At 40.8% G+C, this 24,124-nt stretch overlaps 1 protein-coding gene across 4 annotated transcripts in view; it reads left to right on the plus strand.

Annotated features, from left to right (window-relative positions):
• Window positions 1–24,124, plus strand: part of KIF13B (kinesin family member 13B) — a 118,585-nt gene that overhangs the window by 34,976 nt on the left and 59,485 nt on the right. For 2 of the 4 annotated variants that reach the window (XM_015622253.2, XM_033513126.1), the window contains exons 3-10: window positions 12,232–12,247; window positions 13,714–13,774; window positions 15,418–15,510; window positions 16,135–16,315; window positions 16,714–16,801; window positions 18,085–18,219; window positions 20,119–20,231; window positions 20,680–20,791. In XM_015622253.2, the coding sequence (XP_015477739.2) occupies window positions 12,232–12,247; window positions 13,714–13,774; window positions 15,418–15,510; window positions 16,135–16,315; window positions 16,714–16,801; window positions 18,085–18,219; window positions 20,119–20,231; window positions 20,680–20,791 (799 nt within the window). Of the gene's footprint in view, window positions 1–12,231; window positions 12,248–13,713; window positions 13,775–15,417; window positions 15,511–16,134; window positions 16,316–16,713; window positions 16,802–18,084; window positions 18,220–20,118; window positions 20,232–20,679; window positions 20,792–24,124 lie in introns of those variants that run through there. The other 2 variants (XM_033513125.1, XM_033513127.1) reach the window with 2 other exon arrangements.

The raw sequence follows: 24,124 nt of genomic DNA on the forward strand, positions 1-24,124 counted from the left end.
GGATGTGGCACCTGGGACATGGTTTAGTGGTGACCATGGTGGTGCTGCTGGTTCACAGTTGGACTTGATGCTCTTAGAGGTCTTCTCTGACCTTTATGATTCTATAACTCCACTTTTAGGTGAAGAATTTAGAAGTATGAGCAAGAAATTCTCTCAGATTCCAGCAGGGAAATGTGATTGCTTTTCTTGGTTCTTTGAGGGTTTTCTCTCTTTAATTACATTGCTTTTAGTAAGAATTATAACTGGTGGCAGTATTTTTGCAGGGCTATAGCACATGGGCAGTGATGAGAATAGATATATTTAGATATTTTCCTCAATTCCCAAGTATCCATTTTATATTAATCATTTAGTGGCAATGGGAATCAGCACAGAGGTCCCAGTTTCTGGGTGATGGATTTCTCTGTTCACTAGGACTTCCTATAAAACCAATTTATTATGGTGACATTCACAGAAAAGCCAAACAACTGTTGTCCTCATCCAGGAAGGACACTGTAGATGCTTTAGTCTAGAAGAAGCTTTGGAGCATTGAATTTACAGCATTAGATCTGTCCTGCAGTTGGAGCAAAGTAATTTTAGATTAGATCTAAGAGGGTTTTTAAAAAGAGGTGCTGAGGCCCTGGCACAGGGTGCCCAGAGAAGCTGTGGCTGCCCCTGGATCCCTGGAAGTGTCCAAGGCCAGGCTGGAAATGGAGCTTGGAGCATCCTGGGACAGTGGAAGATTGTCCCTGCAGGGTTGGAATGAGATGAACTTTAAAAAGTCCCTTCCAAACCATCCTAAAATTCTGTTCTCAGTGACTACATGACTCGTTCACACACAGCCCTGGGGCATACAGCATTTCTTGTTATCCAGCTTTGTGATTCCCTGTTCTGTTGGTTATTTTCCCTGTTTTCAGACCCTTTATATTGTCCAAGTGAGAGGAAGGTACTAAAGAGCCACAGAGCTGCATTTGTGCAGTAAAGAACACTCGACCATACAGTGAACTTTTAATTGGCCTGAACTGAATGTAACCCATGTGTAAGGTCCTGAAAAGGACTTTTTCTTAAATATCTACAACCATAAACAGCTTCTGCTCCAGAAACAGCGTTATGGAAGGGTTTAAGTCTCCTTTTGGGGTGTTTTGTTTTTGTTTTTTTCTTTGAGGGAGAGGTGTTGAAAGGGATTTCAAAAGAGAAAGCATACTGGGGAGATAAACATCTCTGGGAATAAGAGCAGCACAGGAAGTGAATCCATGGCTGTTGCTTGTGAGAAGCTCTTAGAAGTAATTAGGGATAAGAGTGAGGCAGGAGGAAATCTGGTTGGCAGCTGTGGCACTTTCAGCAGCAACTCTGACCTTGGCTTGTAGGTGCTTTGAGGATGCCGGGGAAAAATTTGCTGCCGGAGCTCTTGGGTTTTACCTGAATTCCGTTGGAAAATCTGCCGGCAAGTTGCAGAGTGTAATTTCTCAGGCACTGCAAAAATAGGTGATAAAAGTTGGTGATAGACCAGAGGACTCGTGTTTGCACTTTTTAGAAACCTAATCTAATCCTGGAGCACTGGGAGCAGTCTCCCAGCAGTCTGCCAGAGGGTGGGAATTGCATCCTCCTTGCAAACACTTCTCTGCCCTGCCCTGGGACAACATGAGGGTTGGCAAAAGCCAGCGAGTCTCTGGCCAGGATCCAGGCCCAGGAGATTGGCTGGCAGGAAGGGACATGGTGGGATTTAGTCTGACACAATTTACTTGGCTGAAAGGGATACGTGATGGTGCACGGTGCGTGTTTCACCTTGTTAAATATCTGCGTTCTGCTGCCAGAACATGAAATGATAACTTAATCCCTGATTGCTCCTTACATCCCTGCAGGCCATAGTCTCTGGAAGAATGTTTGTCAGCCAAAAATGGTGTGTAGCTTCACCAAGCCCAGTTTCAGTGCCTTTTCCAGCTAATTCACTTCTGAATTAATTTGGGGCCAGGTGGTTTTGCACTCTTGGTCCCACCAGTCACACTCATCTGCTAATGCCTGTTCCTGATTCCTGTTTTCCCCAGCATGAATAACTCAGCAGCTGCCACGCTGGTTTTTGGAGTGCTGGGTGTTGATACAAGTGTTTAGTGAAAGAATTCCATCATTGGAACAAGAAGTAAGGAATAAAAGTGTATTCAAAATTATCTTCCTTACTAAATTCTTCAGGATTATCTGATTGCCCAAGTGAGAGCTTTCAGTTGGAACACAATGGGCATGAAAGAACTGCAGGGCTTTGAAATAGTTCTGTAGTGTGTTGGCTCAAGAATAGGTCACAAAAATATTTCCTGCACTTAAAAATGACCACAGCCATTTGCTGAGGTGGGAGGGAGAAGAATAGACAAAGCAGATGGGTAGGTTCATCATGTGGCCAAAAGATGAATTTGGGAAGTTTAGGGTGCAGAGGAATGCTACAGTGAATCAGGAACACCTATTTAGGAAGAAATAATCGTGCTTTTTCTGCCAAATAATGAAAAAAATCTGTATTTCTCTCTTTCCTTCTCACTCCAAAGATGCTATATTTTGTCTTCAGAACAAGTTCTCAATGCAGATCTGTTCACTTCAATGCAATTCTAGGTTTAAGCAAATATTTAATTCTGCCTAGAGCACTCTGACATTTTTTGCAGCAGTCTGGAGCCATTAGCAGGGCAGATGCAAAGACATGGGAGCTGAGCTGTCATGGTGAAGGCTTGCCTGTAATTTTCCTAATATGCTGTATTTTCCCTTTGCTTTCCAGCAAACAGGTCAATTATAGCTTATTTCTCATCCTTGTGCTGGGAAGTTCAAACAGCTGATTGGAGTGGTACACTGAGGATAAGGATTGCTTTTCTAGGTCAGCCAGAAGAGAGCTTGGTTCAAAAATGTTACCCTGGAAAGCAGTTCTTTCTTTGGGACAAAGTTTGTATTTATTTCCTCATGCCAGCTGCTCCTGTAGTAAGATTTCTGGAGTTAGATGGGATATTGGGAAGGAATTGGAATAATAGAATTGTAAAATTGTTAGGGTTGGAAAAGACCTTTAAAATCATGAAGTCCAGACATTATTAGCCCAGCATTAAAACATGTCCCTAAGCACCACATCCCTGCATCTGCTAGATCTTTCCAGGGATGGTGATAAGGATATTGATTGCTGCCTGCTTCCTTATCTCCACGCTGTCAGTCATGTTGTCTTTAGTGGTTTGGAGGAATATAGACAGCATTGAAAGGGTTGATCAGGGAGGGTGCAGAGTCTGTGCTCTTGGGAAGAGCAAAGGACAGCATGACATCATTCTTTTTTGAGAAACACTAATTTTACGCTAGCTGCATGTTTGAGGCTTCTAGTGCATGTCAGGCTTTTGTTGAAGTGCTGTTTTTGAGATGGCAGTGCCTTGACAAGCTGCTATTCTTGTTTGCAGCGTGGTTCACATGAGTTATGCTGTTCTTTCACCTGCCAGGCTCCTTGGATGTGTTTGGGTTGAGAGTACCCAGATCTCATGCAGCAGCCTCTGGGTTATCACTGTGGTCCTGGAATGTGGATGTGCTGATGTGAGGAAATTGGTTACTGAACAGTGAAGCCAAGACAAATCACTTTTTTATGCTAATGACCAACCCTTCTTGCCTACAGCTCTTATCTTCTCCCTCCTCCCCATCCAACATTAGACCAACATTATTTGTGGTTTCCAGTGTGTTTGTATTTTAAATACTGCTCGAATCCCTTAGATCTGGATCCAAAACAGGCCATGAATAGACTTTGCCACATGACAATAACACTGTGCTTAGCAGCCATCTGGTTCTGGAGGTACCAAAAATGACTCTGAACTATAAATTTTGGTACTGTGCATGTGCCCTCTTCATCAGCTGGAGATCCAGAGGTTCTGAAATTACATCTAAATTCAGGAAATGACTGGCTGCTGTACCCAGTGAAATTCCCAATCTTGTAAATGCCCTGAGCGTGCACAAAATGCACCATTAAGATTGATTTCTTTACAAAATGTGGCCACAACGATGTTCCCTTTTGAACTGCTGCCACTTCAGACATTTCCTGCTTAATGCTTGGTGGATGTGCTAAAGAAGCTGGAGAACCAAGTCCAAAGAGAGGAAAGTGGTAATCTCCACTGGAGGACAAGGCAGACCAGTGGAACCAAAAAAATAAAGTGAAGGGAGCAATTTGACTTCTTATTTAGGCCTCGGGGCTGGAAGGTGTCTCCCAAGTTGCATCTATGATTGTCTAACACAAATTGCCTGGACAGTCATGAGGATAAATGACTGAAAGTTCTCTGGGGATGTCAGAAAATATCGACTGTCAGGTGTTAGGAGCACAGAGCTGCCTCATGGTGTTGGGAATTCAGTAAGAGAGTAGATGGGGAATTAGCAAGTACTCAGAGACACCTCTTCTACACATTTGTGCTTGGAGGGAGTTAGTGCCAATTTAAAAGAAATAGAAAACATTACCAACATTTTCTGAACGCTCCTGCTGAGGCATTTGTTTCCCTGAGTTGAAGAGTCCTTGCAGTAATTGCCTTAGTGTGCACTGATTGATTAATGTGAGGGTGAAGAGCTTGTGGGCTGCTCTGGGGCCTGCATGGCTGTGGATCCCTTTGTCTCTTTTGCAAATGTCTCTTTTTCTCCTTTTCTCTTCCATGTTTGAAGCAGAGAGGGACTGAAGAAGATTTAGGGAAGAAATTCTTCCCTGTGAGGGTGGTGAGGCCCTGGAACAAGTTGCTGTGGCTGCCCCTGGATCCCTGGAAGCGTCCAAGGCCAGGTTGGACAGGGCTTGCAGAAATCTGGGATAGTGGAAGATGTCCCTGCCCATGGCAGGGGTGGAACTGGATGAGATTTAAGGATCCATCTAACCCAGACTGTTCTAGGATTCTTCTTTCTTCAAGGGGGATATTGGATGCACACATGTGTGTTTAGGTACTTGTGTAAATATTGCAGAGTCCATGTGAAAATCAGCTCCCTTTCAAAGTGATTCTGTTTGTTGCATTTGTGTTTTCAAGATCAGACAAACTCAGACTCAAACTGGTTTAAGGTAGAGGCTCTAATGAGTTTATGGATTCAATAATATAGCTGGGTGATCTACCAAAGGTGGAATACCCACTCTTGGTGGACCTGAGTTCTTGAAATACCCTTTCAAGGATTAATTTCCTTTCAGTTCCAATCTTTGGCTTTCCATAGTGCCCAGGAGATCATTGTGGATTAATCCTGCATGCCAGTGGCCTGGCTAAAGGTTGTCCTGGATGTGAATGCTGAGTTTGTTGATGTGTAGAACAAGTTCACCATATATTGTACATTTTCCTGAGCACGCTGCTCCACCTGCCATCATTTTCCATTTGGGATCCCCTGGAGGAATTAAAAAGCTGCCACATCCTAAGGAGGCTTTTTCCCTCCCTCACATGGTTATAAAAAGGTAGGGACAGCCCACTTCATTAAAAAATACAGTAATTCACAATAGCAACTGAAAGTTTGGGGACTGGCTGTTCACCAGACATTCTCTAGAGCACAATAGTATCCTGACATCTGAGTATTTACAAACAAAAGGATAAAGTTGTAATCCCCTAGTCATAACACCAGCTTTATGGGATCCATGCTCTGCTTGAATGTGGTCAGGACTAAGCAGATTATTGTACCAACAATACAGAAAATTTAGCTCCAAGTACAAAATAACACAAACCCACAAAGCTGCTGCTCAACCCGAGTTCTTGGGGTGGTTTTTTGTTTTGTTTTTGGTGGGATTTTTTTCTTTTTTTGTAGGTTTTTTTATTTTTATTTTTTATTGTTTGAGTGAGCTGGCAAAAATGAGTTTTGTCAGTAGAAACTAAGTAACCACCAAGCCAACTACGCCTGGAATGCCCTGGAGCACTGGAGGAATTTTCCAAGGAACAGTGGTCACCTTTGTTCCTTTTAGCTACACAAGTTTAGGCTTTGAACTGTGTACGCTCTTTCACAGGTTGTTGTTTGGGGTTTTTTTTAATGTATTTGGGGATTTTGTTTTAAAGAGGCTGTTTCTGATTGCAGAACAACCTTTTGATCAAACAAAGCAGTGTGGTTTTCTCCCAAAGGACTCAGTATTGCTGTGGAAGTAAAAATTAGACTGTAAGAAAAATAATAATAGCAGGACATCATCATAAATTGGAGTTTGGTGGGCCTCAGCATTTTGGTACCACTTGGCCTGCATGTAAAAAGTGGGATAAAAATATTTATAAATTGTTCAGCAGTTGTGAAACCAAACACCTTAGGCATTTTACAGTCTGAAATATTCTGTGAAAATGGATTTCTAAGTATCCTAGGATAAGCTTGAAGTGATCAGACTTGATTTAGTTGACTTTTCTTCTCATTGTATATACCTGACAGCAGCAAAATGGATTGCAAGTTGTATTCTTCTGAAAGGCAGAAGGAAAGGAAACAGCTTCTCAAAGAATTCTAATTTTTGTTATCAGCTGTCCTACTACTGTCTTTCAGTTATGTCTGTGTTAGTAGAATTATTAAATCCATTCTCTGTGTTTTATTTCACCATTGGCTGGCGCTTTTTCATGCCATGAAAGAAATTCTGCAGATGAAATTAAAACAATAAAACTGACCAGTGCAGTGCTGGCTCTTCAAAATACTTCATTTTGAGTCCATTATTCATACAGGGAAAAACCCCAAAACCCACACAAGCTCCCAGTTAAAGGATCTACTTCAGATAGATAACTGGGCTGCCAAACTTCAGACAAATCCAAGATCTTTCTGATATATATATATATTATATATAATATATATAATATATATTACATTATTATATATATAAATATTATATATAATATTATATATATATATTTTTATTATTTTTTTTTTTGTGCCTCCTTTGCATCTCTTTGGATCTCTTGAGTAATTGTGCACCATTTATCAGCTTCTCCACTCTAGGAAGGTTCTATAGTACAGGGAAGGATAGGGAAGCTTGGAAATTGTAAATAAATAAAAGAATAAAAGACTGTGGGTTGTTAAATCCCATCTCCTGTCCAGGCAGGTGTCTATTGCCAAGGCAATGAGAGCACTTCCTTTGGAATTCCACTGTTCTACACCCAATATTTGCCCTCTGAGAGACAGTCAGGGGTTATAAAATGATAGAAAATCCTGAGCTGGAAGGAATTCGTCCAGTCCAGCCCCTGGCCCTGCATAGACACCCCAACATCCCCACCCTGGGCATCCCTGAGAGTGTTCTCCAAGCACCCCTGGAGCTCTGGCAGCTTTGGGAATGTCACCATTCCCTGGGGAGCCTGGGAACCCTCAAGACTTGAAAGCCTTGTTTGAAGGATGAGTTTTCTTGAGAAACCCTTCAGTCCATGAAATCCATTATGTTTTACCCCACTGCTCTTCGAAGAGAGCCTCGTTTGCTTAGCAAAGCTCTGTGCTGAAGTGCTGGGAACAGGATATTTAATGTTCCTGAGGTGCTCCTGGCTCTGCTGTGTTTAGTAGGGAAGCTCAGAGCAGGTGAGTGAGAAAGAACAAGGGAAAACACCTTTCATTCCAGTGGAAGATATCACTGACAGGGCACAGGATTGCAACAGGACGATCTTTAAAGGTCCCTTCCAACCCAAATCATTCTGTGATTCCATGAAAACACTGAACAGGAGCCACAAAAGGAATTGTGCTTCAGGGTTTTCCATACCAGTGCTGTTTTGAGCCATACTTCACCAAGGAAAGAAAGGATTTGAGGGGATCACAAACTCTGCCCCACTTAGTTCTTTGATTTCATGGAATATTGGTAAAAGATGCTGTTGTGTCTGTAAGAACCTAGGAGAGTTATTGTACAGCTTTTGTCTGCAACAACTGATTAATAAAATCCCAGAATGACTGGATCCAAAAAGTAAATTACTGTTACACATCATATAAGCTTGATTTTTAATAATAATAATACTTTTTTAAGCCAGCTGGGAACATAAAGATGTGGCCTTACAGAGTAATCTCTGGGAGACACTGACACCTTTTCACTTGTAAACACCAAGGAGCGTTTCCCCATCAGTTTCTTTTTCTAGTGGCATTTTTAGTTGCTTTCTAGAGCTTATGCTGGACAGTTTCTGCTGAAGGGCATAAAGTAGCACTGATTACACTGGAATTTGATATGGTTGTTTTTGCAATGCTTATGGAAGATTGAAAGTGGAAAGCAAATAAGAATTTCTGGAGAGATTTGCTGAGACTTTCCTGATTCATAGTTGGAATTGTTGCCTCCTCCTTTCTTTTTTCTAACCCTCAAGCTTGTATTATATTTTGCCAGTCCAGAAGCTTCTGACAATGACAAAATGTTATGTTTCAATTCCATAAATCCAGCATAGCCTTGTGCCTCTTGGCAGTATCACTCAGGTGTACAGTCTGGATGTTGTTGCAGTTGCTGTTGCCACAGGAAATGTTCATTTTCAAAAAAATACGGAGAAGAAAACCCATGGCTGGCATGTCAGCTCCTGTCTAGAGCTCCTGGAGCTCTTTCCCCTGCTTCCTGCCTTGCCACCTCCCACCTTTCTCCTCCCTTTGCCCCATCTGCCTGTTTCTGGTTTAGACAAGAAGCGAGATGTGCTGTGACTGATTTAGAGCATGTGCTGATTTGCCAGCTGGCTGCTATCTCAGAGCTGTGGGGTCATCCAGACAGAAGAGATAAGGGCTGAGCTCTCCTCTCCCCAGCCAGCCTTCACCTCTGCTCCTTTGCTGGGGTGTTTGCCCCCTCAACATTTGCATATTCTGAAATACACCAAAGCCTACTGAACCTTCCATCCCCTTGTGAACATGGAGAAAGTGTTACTAAAATGCCACTGATAACTGTGGTTGAACAGTTTATTGTGTTTGAATATGTAATTGATGGAGTATGTAATTTAATTATTCTGTTAAAAAAACAGAAGGAGTCGTGGTATTGCACATACACTGATGGTCTCAGCTGGGACCTGCTCTGATTTTATTCATGTTTTTCCATTGTGCTTGAGATCTGTGGAACCACCAGAATGTTCACAGACAAGCAAGTATGTCCTCATTAAGAAGCTTGATCAGGACACATTTACATTGTGTAACAATTGTACTTAAATAGAAATTATTACCAGAGCTCCGCATCTTCGTTCAATCTCAAAACAGCAGATATATTCATGAAATCACAGAATGATTTGAGTTGGAAAAGGCCTTAAAGATCATCTCATTGCAATTTCCTGCAACAAATAAAATGCTGTTAAATGTAGGATGTTGTTTCAGAGTAGTCTTCCTCCTTTAATTTTAGAATTAAATTAGATACATTAGATTCCCCTAACTTCTGTTTGACACGGAGCTGAGAAGAGATAAAAGAAGGGAGCTGGCAAATTCCTGTCAGACTGGTTACAAGTGAAAACAAGTAGCTGGAAGCATCTCAATCACATCCTTCAGTGGCTAAAAGATAAGTTTTCCCTCCCTGCCTTGGATGCTTCTGCTTTGTCCGAGACAGATGTGAATTTCTGGCTGTGAGACAAGGAGCTGCCTTGGAATGGCAGCATCCTTGGGGATGGAGAGGGAGCTGGGGACGGAGGGACAGGACACAGGGAATGGTTTCCCACTCCCAGATGGGATATTGGGAAGGATCTGCTGGCTGTGAGGGTGGGGAGGCCCTGGCACAGGTTGCCCAAGGCAGCTGTGGCTGCTTCATCCCTGGAAGCTTCTCTGTGCCAGGGCTTCCCTGCACTCATGGGGAATTATTCCTTCCACATATCTAACCTAAATTTCTCCTCTTCCACTCTGAACCCATTCTCCCTTGTCCTGTCACTCCAGTTCCTGATGAACAGTCCCTCTCCAGCTCCCCTGTCACCCTTCAGACACTGGAAGGTGCTGTGAGGTCTCCACACAACCTTTTCCAGGCTGAGCAGCCCAAAATTCCCCAGCCTGTCTCCTCAGGGGAGGTGCTCCAGTTCTCTTACGAACCTCGTGGTCTCCTCTGGATTTGCTCCACCAGTTCCATGTCCTTCCCATGCTGGGGACACCAGAACTGTGTGCAGCATTCCAGGTGGGGTCTGACAAGAGCAGAATAGAGGGAGAAAGTCACCTCCTTGTTCTTTGCACATGTTCCTGACGTGTGGGTTTTGTTGTAGGAGATCCTTCCATGCTTGGTGGGTGATGCTGTTTTTGGTATTCACCTTTTCCTCACCTCTGGGATGGACGGGAGCGCTTGGGTGTGAACACCCAGCACTCCCAGTGTGTCCTTGCAGCCAGCCAGGCTGCTGGGGGTGCTCTATTTCCCCATCTATTCATTTCCCAAGGGATTTTGAATCAGGCTAAAAATCTTTTCATGGGTTTCTGGGCCCAGCACGCAGCTGCAGCATTAATGGGCTCATATGTGCACAGCACAATGCTGTGTGATGCAGGCTGCACCCTTAATGCTTTCCTTGGGGAAACATTTGTTCCATTTATTCTCTTCGTGGTCAAAAGTACATCAAACCAGCTGCAGCCCTGTGTATAGCTGTGCTGTATCCCAAATGCTGCACGCTGGGTTTTGTGGGGCTTCTGTTCCCTCACGTTTGGATTAAACAAGACCCAAGACCTGGGTTTGTGTGTTTGTGCAGCCCTTCAGAAAATGAGATACTTAGTTCAGACTAAAGGTCTTAAGTTAAGCTTGATGATACATAGCCCCGTGTAATCCATCCTCTTAAATTGTATCTGTGGTAGAACTTCTCAGTTTATATCCTTATGGCTGCTTTAACCCAAATACTCAATAATATGCCCTATATCGAGGGCTGGGCAGATCAGCTGGGTTGTTGCAATATAATCCTGTCTTGGAATTGGGCTGGGGAATGTGAGCAGGGCAGTGTCACATCTCTGAGTGCTAAACTCATGAATCCAGGCTTGCTGTTCCCTTTGTTTTACAAGGAGAAAGTTCTTGTAGGAATAGTAATTAAATATATAAGCAGAGCTTCCCTAAAAGCAGTTTTCAGTGAGGTCCTGCAGCAAAGAGCTCCATGAGCATTTCAGAGCACAGAGAGCCATGAAGATGCTCCTGTGTCTCTCTGAGAAGGATCCAGAGGGGCTCTCTGGACTCTCCTGTGTCTGGATCAAAGCCCCAGTGAAGGAGATTCCCTCAGTAAAATCCACCCAGGAGCAACAGCTTAGAGTCCACACCAAACTCACTGCCAACCTTGGGAGAGCCTTTATTTCATCTAACCCAGATGGCAGAGGGGTTGTGTTGTCATTGCTGACTCGGATGACCCCGTGACACGGGGTGACTTTGACTTAAATAATCATCCTGCTCTCTCCCAAGTGCCTGTCATTCCTGTTCTGTCAAACAGATAGACAGAGCAGATCCAGGCACGGGTAAAAAGAGGTGATGGATTTGCGTAATAAATAATAGTTTTTGAGAGACAGTGCTCAGAAATTGCTATTTTTAAACTCGCTTCTCCAGCCCTGTGAGCAGCAGGAGCTGTGAGGGTAATCCTGGATGGCTCCCATGTCTTTCCTCTGCTCTGCTCAAAAGAAATCAGTGTTGCTTGTCACAAGACTTTACTCGTTGCTGATGTCAAGAGTTTCCTAATGTCATCTGGAAGGTCCAGGACAAGGGGAATATCAGTGGGTTGTTGTGTATTTACTGCTTTTCCTCTGATGTGGGGAGGCTGCATAACCTGCAGTCATCAACTGAGGCCATGCTGGTGTTTTAAAGGTCACTCCAGTAATTTTGTACTTGCTTAAAAACAAACAAACAAAAAAACCCCAAACTTTTAAATTCTGCACATAACAGAGTAGAGGAATTGCTGTTCTCTGCTCATTCTTTTGGGGAGGCAAATGTTTGCTCTGCTGTCCCAGCAACCGGAGAGAGCTGGGTTGGGCCAGCCCAGGGGCTGGACTCTGAAATTTCCTCTTGAATAACACTCCTGAAGTTCCTGTTCAAGTGGTTTTGGAAATTTTTATGTTGCTTGGGTGCTTTGTTTTTAAGAGGCAGTGACACCCAGAAAGAGAGAGAGGTGTCACAAGAAAAATAAACCTGTGAGAGAATGAGGAAGAGGTACAGCTTGAGGAAAATCATGGGCTTTGAATTTTAAATCAATTCTGAGCAGCACCTGAAATCTTGCCCCTAAAAGTGTTTATAAAATTACTTAGAATCTGTAAGCAAGGAGAACTTTGAAGAAAGAAATTAACTTTTTAAATACAGTGCATTCCAATGATTAATGATAGCACAATTAAGCTAAAATCACTACAACTAACGGTCCTTGTTCTTCTTTTGTCTTTCTTTTCTCTTCCCCTGACCTTGTACCAAATCCTTTCCATTCCTGATGCATTGGGGAACAGCAGGACTCACCCAAAGGTAAGGGCTTCTACCAGTGTGTGAGAGTTGTTCTATCCCTTGCTCACTCTTGGGTTATCCAGATATTAAAAGCATTTTGCAGAGCTCTGTCGCTGATCAGCTGCTGAGTAAGAAACTCGAAGCATCTCCTTGCTGCAGAAATGCTCTGTGCAGCCTGTGCCAAGAAATGAGTCAGAGGAACAAATGAGAACATCCACACTCAGCACTGCAGCCTCTGAATGGAGGATATTTGTTCTTTGTGGGCTTTTTAAAAGCGTTTTCTGGTATTTGTGTTAAAGCAAACTCATTTTGTTTTTTATGGTCCCGTGACTTTGCACTTGTTCTGAAGACTCTGCCCTGGAATATCAGGGTTCAGCTCCATGGATGTGCTCATACAGCCAGTGGTGGTTTACTAAATGTTCTGAAGGCTTGGGATGTTTTAATAATATGTTTATCTGTAAAATGAATTCAAATGCAAAAAAAAAAAAAGGAGCACCTTAATTTTTAATACACAAGTTGTTGTTTCCTCAGAGGTTATAAAATAACTACTTTATCTGTTGATGCTGGTACATCAGCACAGTAGGGGGGAAACAATGTATTTTTGAAGATAAGTTATTTAAATTTCAAGGATTTTGCTATGTTAAGCATTTTGATAAATGTTGGTAGTCAGCAGCATTACAATGCAGGACATCCAAAGGGGAAAAAGCAGCTTCCATTAAGCTTAGAGGGGAAATCCACAGCCAGAGAGCCCCACTTCCCCTTTCCTACATCCTACAGAATAAATTTTGTGTGTGTGAATGTAGGTCAGACATTAGCCTAATTAATATTTTTCCTTGCAGATACATACCCAGGGTAGCTGTTTTTGCAAACATCCTAAAATACGCATTGTATTATTTCAGGTCATCTTTCAGGACAGAAGGTGCCTGTGGAGCTTTCAATGGATTTATGGCAAAATTGAAAGTTTTCTATTAAAAATATTATAGTTCTGCTCTTTTAATGATAAAGCTGGTTTGCTTTCTATTATTCTTTGCAAATATTAGACTTTGATGCCTGCTTTGGTTTATCATGGAATTTAAATAAATACTTACTTCTCTTGTATGGGAAGAGCTTCCTACCCCAAGGCTTGTTTTTAATTTATGCAGACAAGAGGCACAGGGAGATGGGAGGCAGAAAGAGCTAGAGGACATCTGTCAGTTTGCAAAAGAGAAACTCTGGTGAAAAATGAATTGCAAGGATGGGTTTGGAGGGAGAAATAGAGAGGTCCTTGACATCCACTGGGTTGGCACATGGAGAGAGGGGAGTTGGGTTGGCACAAAAAGGAACAAATAGAAACAAATAAAAGCACAGAGGAAAATGAAGTGTTTGTTTAGGCTTCAAACTCCTAGAAAATGAGGAATTCAGTGGGAATGTGTGTTGAGTTCAGGATGTGAATAACGTGTTGGATTTGGCAGCAGCTGTTGTAAGGTGTCCTGCTTGTTCCCCTGCAGGTGTTTGCATATGATCACTGCTTTTGGTCTATGGATGAATCTGTCAAAGAAAAATATGCAGGTAATAATATTTACTGTGGCTTGGTTGTCTCCAAGTGGGAATGATCTGATTAAAATACAGCCCTTGGCTGCAGGGCATCAGCCATATGGCACAAAGTGCTGTCCCCTCTATGACTGGCTGCTGTCAAAAGGAAAAGGGAAATCTTCAATCATTCCAGTTTCTTTTCTCTAAAGATGACAATAGCAATGGGCACTGACAGCCCTTTGCACTGCAGAGAGTTGAGAAACTCAGCACAACGATGTTTGACTCCCATTTGTAGGTTTTTTTAAAGTACTGCTCCAACTCCATCATTTTAAATGTGTCAAATTCATTTATTTATTTTGAGGAACGCTGTTACATGTGACTTCATGTTTTTCAGTGCTGATGGGAGTTTGGCATCATAGTAAAACCTAATAAAGGAACATTAAAAGCCTGACTTCATTTAAGTGAATGTGACTTCAGATGCTTTAGTGAGAATGTGTAATGTATTCAATTAGAAGTTTTCTGTGTATTATTATAATGCATTTTGGCATATAGTTATGGTAAAATATGAAATGTATTTGGAATTGTCCTGTAATTTATTCCTTTCAGAGCTGTTACCCTTTAAAATTTGGGATGAGTTGGACTTGTTAACAGTGATCTTATAAAAATTTCAGAAAAATCAAAGACATGTACACATATTAATTTTAATTTCTTTAACAAATAACTATTGAATAACAACTTATCAAGCCACTGAGAAAAACATGAAAAGCTTTCAGCCATACAAACTACATAAGAATATTACATACTTTGTTCCTCAAACTAACACTGGTGCCTATATAACTGATATTTTGGTCTGTTATACAGTGGAATTGTTACCCCAGCTGAGCCTGGCACAGCTCTTGCTGCTTTTGATGGGGAATTTAGCATGGATTTGGCTGTAAAGATAGGAACTTTGGTGAGAGAAAGGAAGAGCTTAAAGGAAAATTATTTGAGAGGACTTTTCAGTCTATCAAGTTCTGTCATGCCGTGTTGAGGCTTGAGTTTTCCTGGTTGTAAAATTAATTCTGAAAATAGGTTTTGTTCAAGTCGTTACTACCCAGATATTTTAAGCCTTTTTTCTTCTGCTTGGAAAATGATCCAGAAAGCTCAAAGTTAATTACAAAAGAAGTGATGCACCTTACTTTTTGCCAGTGGCAAAATACCCTGTGAATATTCTTGTGATTCCTTCTCTGCAAAAATCTCCTTGTACCCAATGTCTTACACAGTAGAATTTTCCAGTGCTCTGCTGATTCCTTTGGATCAAAATCAACTGACTGTCATTAAAATATACATCTTGAGTATATTTTGAGGAGGTGTCATCCCCCAGCAGATTAAATTCTGCAGTTGGTCGTAGATTCTCTGCTGATAAAACTTCTGAGTATGAACCTTCTTGATAGGATGTTGCTTTAAGCACATCCAGATATACCCACAATAATCCCAGCCCCTGATTTTTACAGCAGCATAAATCTGGAGCACATCCTCTGCTCCTTTCCATGGAGAAAACCTGGATTACTGGATGTGTTTTAGCAGCGGCAGCAGCAGGAAAACCCTCACAGCTTTTACCTAATTTTCAAAGAATCCAAATCAGGGGACAAAAAGCTCTCTCTGTGTTACAATGTTGGCTTGTGTGTTCTATTTTCTAGGTCAAGATGTTGTTTTCAAGTGCCTTGGAGAGAATATTCTTCAGAATGCCTTTGAAGGCTACAACGCTTGTATCTTTGCCTATGGGCAGACAGGTGAGTCCAGGAGTGAGGGAGAAGTGTTCCCTCCAGAGGTGTTGTGTTCTGGCTGGAGGTGCTTTCCACGGCTCTTGTGACATTGCTTGAGGAGAATTAACCTTCCAGCACAGATAAGAAATGTTGTTCCTCTTTTGTAACATCAGATATGAGGTGGGCAGGATGAGAAGGAAGGTTTTGTTGCTGCTGGCTGCCCTTATTTCTCACACTTTGTGTTATAATCTTTGGCATGACCGTGGTTGTCCTTGAGCTCAGAGCATTGCTCAGATTTTCTGCCTCTGCAGTTGAAGTAATCTTGAATTGTTATATTCATGTAATATTTAAAGAGTAATTTGAGGAGTTTAGTAATTGTGAGTGTTAGTGGCTTGTCATCTACAGTAATCCTGTATCTACCTAAAAGTTCTCCAGCACTCTGAACCAATTTTCTTGTTTTCCTTTTCCTTCTAATTAAAATAATCTTTAGCTCAGTGGCATTTGGATTACTTTAAGGCAGAAAACTGAGCAAATATCTTTCACTGAAATGAAAAAAAATAAAAAAAATGAACCTCTTTTATTTCCTATCAATATTCTGCACAGCAGGAACGTTTGTTGCATGTTCTCTAAGCACAGCTTCCCTCACAACAGGGTCTGGAAAATCCTACACCATGATGGGTACTGCTGATCAGCCTGGATTAATCCCTAGACTTTGCAGTGGACTCTTTGAAAGAGCACAGAAAGAAGAAAATGAAGAGCAGAGTTTCAAAGTGGAAGTGTCCTACATGGAAATCTACAATGAGAAAGTCAGAGATCTCCTTGACCCCAAAGGGTATGGAATTTGTGTGTGAATGGCACTGTAGTATTTGTCCTACACCCTTCCTTTCCATAACCAGTTTTCCTTAATGGATCCCATCTAAAACATTTGCCTAGGATGGCTTTTGCTGCTTCCTGATTTCATCATCTCCTCATTATAAATCAAAATAACGTAGCAAGACTAAAAGCTGGAGTAAATTTAAATTTACCGTTTGTGAAGTGACAACACTGTCTGTGTCAGCTTTTTATGTGTTATAAAGCTTTCACTGTTTGCATTCTGGCCCTTGCTCTGTGCTTCAGTGGGTATTTGTGAGGCCATCCTGTTTGAGATGTGTCAGTGAGAAATGGACTTTGTGTAAATGTTGTCTTAAGTCAGTCATGTGCTTATAAATCCCTTTTTTCTCCCCCAACCAGAAGCCGTCAGTCATTAAAGGTTAGAGAACACAGTGTTTATGGCCCTTACGTAGATGGCCTATCCAAACTAGCTGTTGCTAGCTACAAGGTAAGGATCAACTTTATGAAGGGCTTATCTTGACATCCTAAACACCAGGTGCTGTCCCTTAAACTGGACAGAATTATTGAAATGCTCCTTATCAGTACCCTTAGAGCAAGAGAGCTGTAGATTGTTGTGTTGTGATCCCTGGGGAGAGCAGGGCTGAGAGCAGAAACTCCCTTTGTCTTGTGCTGCTCAATAATTCTGGAAGTAATTCAAGTGTTGAATGGAACAGACTTCCTCTCAGCCTTAAGATGAGTGCACACTGTCATGAGAAAGTGTTCTGTGATTAATTACAGGCCCAGGATTAAGCAGAGGACGGGCTCTCAGTGCCCCACTGTGTCACTTTTTGCCTGTCATGCTCTACTCAATAATTTCCCTTCCCAGTAGCCCCTGCTGGAATTATGAAGTAATGGTTGTTTACCAAGCAAATACTTGAGAGCATCACATGAAACTGGCTTGCAGGATATTAAGTGTTTATATGTGCATTCACCAAATGCCCTGTTTTTTAAAAGGAGCATTAACTTTGGGTAAAATGGATAAATACAGGATGGAATCTGTCAGCTTCACCAAGACATGAAAACAGTTCACCCACCCCATCTCGGTGGTTTCTGCTAAGACAGGACACATTTCATGCTTTGCATTTCCATGTTGCCCAGCAGCTTTGTGTCATCCAGAATTTGGAGTCAGTGGTCTGTGGTGGTCCTTTGTTTGACTGTTTGAGTTGTTTCAGCATCACCCAGCTAGAGCTGCAGAAATAGAAGTTTTATTAAATCTTCTGAGGTTTTAACTGTTCTACACAATTGCTGTGAAAACCCAGAGCAGGGGAGCTGGACCTTTCTCAAGCATCACAACAGATCAAAGCACTTAATAAGCTCTTAAAATTTGGAGGACTATAATGACCTGTTTTATAAACCTCTCAGCCTTCTGTCAATATTCCAGAGTCTCAGACCAGGACAACTGAGGCTAAAATGTGTCAGGGTTCAAACACAAATTTCTGTTTCCTCACTTCTTTCCCTGCTTTTGAGTGTTGCTGTTTGCAGCCAGGTGCATTATTTTTGTTGATAACTTAATATGTAGGTTGAGGAGTGGGTAAAGTCGTGACACTGTGGAGTTTTTAGCCTTTCAAGGGTGGGGGGGATCGCTTTTATTTTTTCCTCACATTTTTCTGAATAAACAAACGGGAGGTATAGTGGGAAAACGCTGTATTTGACCAAGATGAGATGATTTTTGGAGGTAATTAATAAGGATGTTAATGCAGATATGCTCATGGCTGTGAAAATTGTATTTAGGACATTGAGTCCTTGATGTCTGAGGGCAACAAATCTCGGACAGTGGCTGCCACCAACATGAATGAGGAGAGCAGTCGGTCCCACGCAGTCTTCAAGATCATCCTCACCCACACCCTCTATGATGTGCAATCAGGGGTAAGAAAATCCAGTTGCAAGGTCCAAATGTCAAGCTGGGATGTGTCTCTTGCTTTAATGTATTTCACAGGAAAAAAAAACCCCCACATTTATTTGGAAGCAGCAGTTTGTAGTACAGGCTAGAGATAAAATAGGTGAAAAATAGAAATACACCTGAGTGCATCTCTGGTGATTTCCTTCACATGGTTATTTAATGCACGTTTGTATAAACGACAAAATTTAATTAATTTAATTAATTTATTATTGATTTAATTTATTTTAATTTATAATCATTATTAAAATAATAATTAATATTAATTTCTATTTAAGTCACATTCATAAGTTTATTTTATTTATCAATTTAATTTAATTATAAATTAATGCACATTTGTATGAACTATCAACTTTCTAAATTGAAAAAAAATACTAATTTTAAATATTTTGCATTGTGCACCATTAATGCTTTTATGTGTATCTATTAAATATTGAAAAAACATTTAAAGCTGCAGATATTTTAATTTATGTTCCCTTATACATAAACATGCCTTGAATGGGTGCATGAATTACATTAGGTCAATATTATTTAGTCCCTCACAGAAAATGGTGATAAACTGGAATTGAAGGAAGTGTCTTTAAACTTTATTGATAGATTCAGTGCTTGAACAATTCTTCAACATTTTCAAAGGTTTGGAGAAATTTTGAGTGTCCACAGAGCAAATCTGAGCCTAAATAATGAATATATTGGAAAACATAATGAGAATTTGGGCTTTTTTTCCTTCTAATTTCTCCGTTTCCACCTAAGCACAGAGTGGAATTCTAATTTCTTCTTATCCACACAATTTTCCTCATTCTTCATTTGGATTTTTTTTCCCTTTCCACTTCAAATCAGCATCATACTGTGCTGATTTTTTTTTTTTAATTATTATTTTTCCATAATTTGTCATTCCAGTTTTGCTGTGGCTCCTCTGCATGCTTTTCATACCTGGTTTTTGTGTGGTCCTGCTCAGCCTGGATGCAGAGTGGTTGTGCCTGTCCATCTTCTCTGCACCTTCCAGTGTGAATTTCTGCCACAAAAATCCCTGTTCTCCTATCTGCTGGTCCTTTCAGTCCTGGAAGTGGCACATTCCATGATAACATCATATTTTGATAGGTTTAGGGTGACATTTTTGAAAGTTTATTGATTCTGATTATCCCCTTCATTTACGGGAACGTAAATTTTGCATTTGGGATCCTGAAGTGCTGAAGGTGCAGGTGCTACAGAAGAACATGATGTGAGCAAGATGTTCTCAAAGACAGTTGGCTCTTCTGTTTCAAATTGATTTAGGGAACCCATGGGGTGCTTCAGAATGTCATTTTGGGTCAAATGAGATGAAAGGGTTTGTAACAAAATCTGCATTATAAGTTTAAATACATTGCTGGGATCGTGTTCCAGGAGGCTGATAAGGATAAAGGAGACTTTTCAATTCTGATAATTTATGTAAATTGTAATGTGCTTCTTGCCAGGTTTCATTCCTGGTGAATGAAAAACAGAGGAAACCCTGCTATAAAATCCGAGGATTCTAGGAGGCTGTTTTCAGGATGGGATTGTGAACCTCATGTCTCTGCTTGTCACTCCTTTGGCATAACTCTGCAATTTTTCATGGTTCAGCTCTTCATTAGTGTGCCCTGTGTACATCTCTGGAGATTTCTGAGATGTTTGAAGGTATCAGAGTACCTGACTTCACACCATCCATGACTTGACTGTTGTTTCTGAAGCAGCAGGTAGTGACTCGGCACTGGACACTGCTCAAATCCAGCTGTTCTCAAAGAGAACAAGAGTTTACACCAAAAGTGAAGTTTGATTCCTATTGTAAAATACATCAAACAATGTAACTTGATTGAAGTGACCTAACAGAGGCTGTTCTCTGGTTCCTTCCCCAGACATCAGGTGAGAAGGTGGGCAAGCTCAGCCTGGTGGACTTGGCTGGTAGTGAAAGGGCAACTAAAACTGGTGCTGCAGGAGACAGGCTGAAAGAAGGCAGCAACATTAACAAGTAAGACTTTGAGATGATTTATTTTCCTTTTTTTAATCACCATTTTCTGCTAAATACAGCCTACTTGTAAAACAGGATGAAGCTCCTGTAGTCAATTTTCTCCTTTCCTTCTCTCTACAAAGCTTGTAGTCTATCTTTCTCCTTTCCTTCTCTCTATTTCTCCTTCTGACATGCAGCACTCTGAGATATGGGAGTAAGATCCTCATCTTTTCAAAAATCAGTTCTGTTCCTGTAACTGCCACGAATTTCATTGTGAAGACCTGATTCTTTAAGACTGAAAACATACTGAAAAAAACAGGAGTGGAGCTTTTGTGAAGAAAGCATGATTAAAATTAAACTAGGAGTTTTTTCATCAGAGCATGTTTTCAGAGAGAAAGCCACTGTCTAAATATGCATTTGACTTATGAATATTTACCCCTTTTAATGACTGTTTGTGTTCTCTGGGCAGATCCCTCACAACTCTGGGGCTGGTTATTTCTGCCCTGGCAGATCAGGCTGCTGGCAAGAACAAGAACAAATTTGTTCCATATCGTGATTCTGTGCTCACTTGGTTACTTAAAGTAAGTTGGTTTTTTTTTTTAATTTTCTTTTTTTTAAAGTGAAATAAAAGAGAGGAAAGGGGGAGAAAAGTCTCATTAAATGAAATCGAAATTCTGTGCTTTTTGCCTCATTTTCTGGGTTTGATGTTAACCATAATTGTCTTTGGAAAATGAGCTGGATGTAAGGCATTAGTATCTCTGCAGACTAAATACGTTCCCTGTCTTCTGCTGACCTGCAATGGCCTAAGGACTAAGGAACATTAAAAATAAAATGAAAAGCAGTGTGTATTTTATGGGTTAGTGTAAGCACAGCTTCACACACAACCTTGGGGCTAATTTAATTTGGGTTATTTCTGCACGCAGCTGATTTTGCATACTGGTATGCTTAGCTCTGAAGATCTTGATCAAGACTATCACCTTTTCCTAATTGTCTCATTTAATTGTTAAGATATTCTACTTTTGTCAGCAGAGGATTATCCCAGTTACAGTCTGAGGAACAGGTGAGGAGACTTCAGGGATGGTGCTCATGTGAAATGAGCAGTTAAATCATTTTCTGAACTGCCCAGGACTCATTTTGTCTTATTTTGGGGGAAAAAGGAGTGCATCATGATGGCACTTGGATGAAGATCTGTACAGTCTAAATGAAGAAACCCAAATTGTTAAATATGAGGTCTATATATTTGAAATTTCTTCTTTTATTTCTGTTTAGTTGTTATCCAGGAGCAACTGAGATACTTATTGGTAGAAAGAAATAATCTGAGAAGAAACAGATTTGTGGCATCACTTTGTCCTCTTACTTTTTTTGTAGGTGCTCTGGTTATGTTTTGTTGTCTTGGCTTCCCCACCCTTTTTTAGCAAAGTTTTTAGGTGGTGTTTAAATTTCACATCCCTGGGATTTAAATGCATGTGGAAAGAAAAAGACAGGGTGACTTGCAGGTGGAATGAAGTGTGGAAATAAAAAAAAACAACACGTTTTCCTTGCAGAGATTTGAAAACAAAGTTGAATTCACTGCTTAAGTAAAACAAAATCCCTGCTCCTGTAACCTCTTGACACACAAACCTTCATTTTTCTCATTGCTGCCATTTAATGAACCATTTAGTATGACTTGTGAAATTATTTATCCCTAACAGATGTGGACATCAAATAGCCAAGTAAAAATCTAAATGGCACAACACAGTGTCTGAGTAAAACAAGTCCTCATAGCACAGTGTTCTTGCACTGAGGCTTTTTCAGTGTTTAAATACATTTTTTTTACCACTCTATTTACACTGAGTTTTCACTCCCATTCATCAGAAACAAGTTTTTTTTGGCATCAAAGCCTCTGCCCAGCTTCTCTTTGCCCCACTCAGGGTTCCTGATGTGGCTGCAGCAGGGTGGAAATCTCCTTCATGAATTTCCAGCCTTGTTGGAATTAGTTCTGCTGCTCCATTTCTAAAGAAATCCAGGGAGCAGACTGCAATTCCTGTTCAGCACCTGTCTGAGGCATTGTGGCCACGGTGCCACAGGAATGGGAGCCCACTTTTGTTCTGCCTCCTTTCAGGGAAAACCCTCTTTGTGTCCAACATCAGCCAGCAAAAGGGTTGGGGGCTTTTGGGCTTTTTTAACAAACAAGCTCTTGTTGAAGCTTTGTTTTGAAAGAGGGGATAATTTAATTTCTCTTTTTTATTATTTTTTTAATTAGAGATCAAAGGAGGGATTTATTTGTGTAAAGAGGCCTGTTTGGAGAAGCCATGAGATGGTGGGCTGTCCTTTCTCCATGGCTATCAACTTCTAATTATGATACCAAAGCAGACTAAATGTGTTCTAACTGCAGGAATATCTGTAATACAGTGTCTCCCCACAAATCTGAGAAATCAGTTCAGGAGACCTCAAGATCTGTCAGTTTTTGCTTAATTTTATTGAGGATTTTAGATAAAAGCGCCAGGTGAAAAATATCATTGCTTGAGCAGTAGCCTCAGGTTATGTGCAAGGAGTAAAATAGTTTTGTCAGTTCTGTAACTTCCTGTTTTAATCAAATTGTATTGGCACAAACATCTTGTTTTCCTGTGTCATCAGAAGCCTGATGGCTGCTATTAAAAATGTCATTTTTGAGTTGTTTTCGCAGTAATCTTGCTGCTAGAGGAGAAAAAGCTAGTTAATTCTTAGAAATAACTTATTTATTTCCATTATCTCTCTAATGTATGCAAGCCTTGCCAGGCTCATTTACAAACAATCTTCACTAGTGAGAGGCTGATTTGCTGGTTTTTTACCTTTCTTGCTTATCATTAAAGAAACCAGTGAAATCAGCACTCGGGGTTTATACATAAAACTTTATCAGACAGTCTGGCATTGGGCTTGAATTGCTGCAAGAGGGACTTTGCCCAGTTCATAATGGGTGTATTGTGGGTTCTGCTGTATCACTGTTACAGCGTTCTCAGCTGCCTCTACAGCAGAGCTGCAATTCAGATAATGAATTCATCCTATTTTGGAGCTAATTAGTGCAGTGAAGGACATTCCCAAAGCGTTAGGGTTGGATTTGGGAGTACCTGGCCAGCTCCCTGCCAAACTTCAGCTTTTTATGAGGAACAGGGGTTTCAGTTGCAGGGTGTCATTCCTAATTTTTTGCCAGGAAATCCCATGGAATGATTAATTAGTGCTCCTGTTGGTCTTAAAGTTTTCAGTTGGAAAACATTTCTGTGGTACAGAGGAGACCCTCCCAAGCCATGGATTAATTTGGAGTAAACATTGGCTAGTCCTTGGATGAGAAAAGTCACCGTGAGATCAGTCAAAAAGTTGTTCTTTGCCACTGGTTTCTGTGTAAATACACTTTACCTGCATGTGCTGTGTTGAACACTATATATTTACATTTCATATGAGTTCCATGCCCTTTTGCATGACCAGAGACAGCCAAGTGCTGCCAACAGCCTGACTGCTGTCAAACTGGTTTAGGCACCAAAAGGAGATTCTTGGGGAAATACTTAAAGGGGCATTTTAATGATTGCTGGGGAAAGCTCCACGTGTGCTTTGGAATTGAAATGGTTTGACAAGCAGTTAATGCAGTCAGATTGTTCTAATGGCAATGCCTGACCTACATTTCATGGGTTATTGAAGATGAAAATTAAGAGTGGTTTGTCTCAGAAAGGGATATTGGTTAGAAAACAAATAAACAAACAAAAAAAACCCCACCCCAAAATTCCAAACAAACCAAAGAAACCAAACTGCCAGGCAAAAATTAAAAAAAAAAAAAAATAGATCTGCTGCACAATTTAAACCAGAATATTTTAGGTTTATATATCTATATTTTACTGAAATTATAAACCATAATCTTCTGGTCAATAAAAAGATTGAATCCTTCCTTCCTTGTTTCCTTCCTT

Source organism: Parus major, chromosome 3 (assembly GCF_001522545.3).
Source record: "Parus major isolate Abel chromosome 3, Parus_major1.1, whole genome shotgun sequence".
NCBI classification, from domain to species: Eukaryota; Metazoa; Chordata; class Aves; order Passeriformes; family Paridae; genus Parus; species Parus major.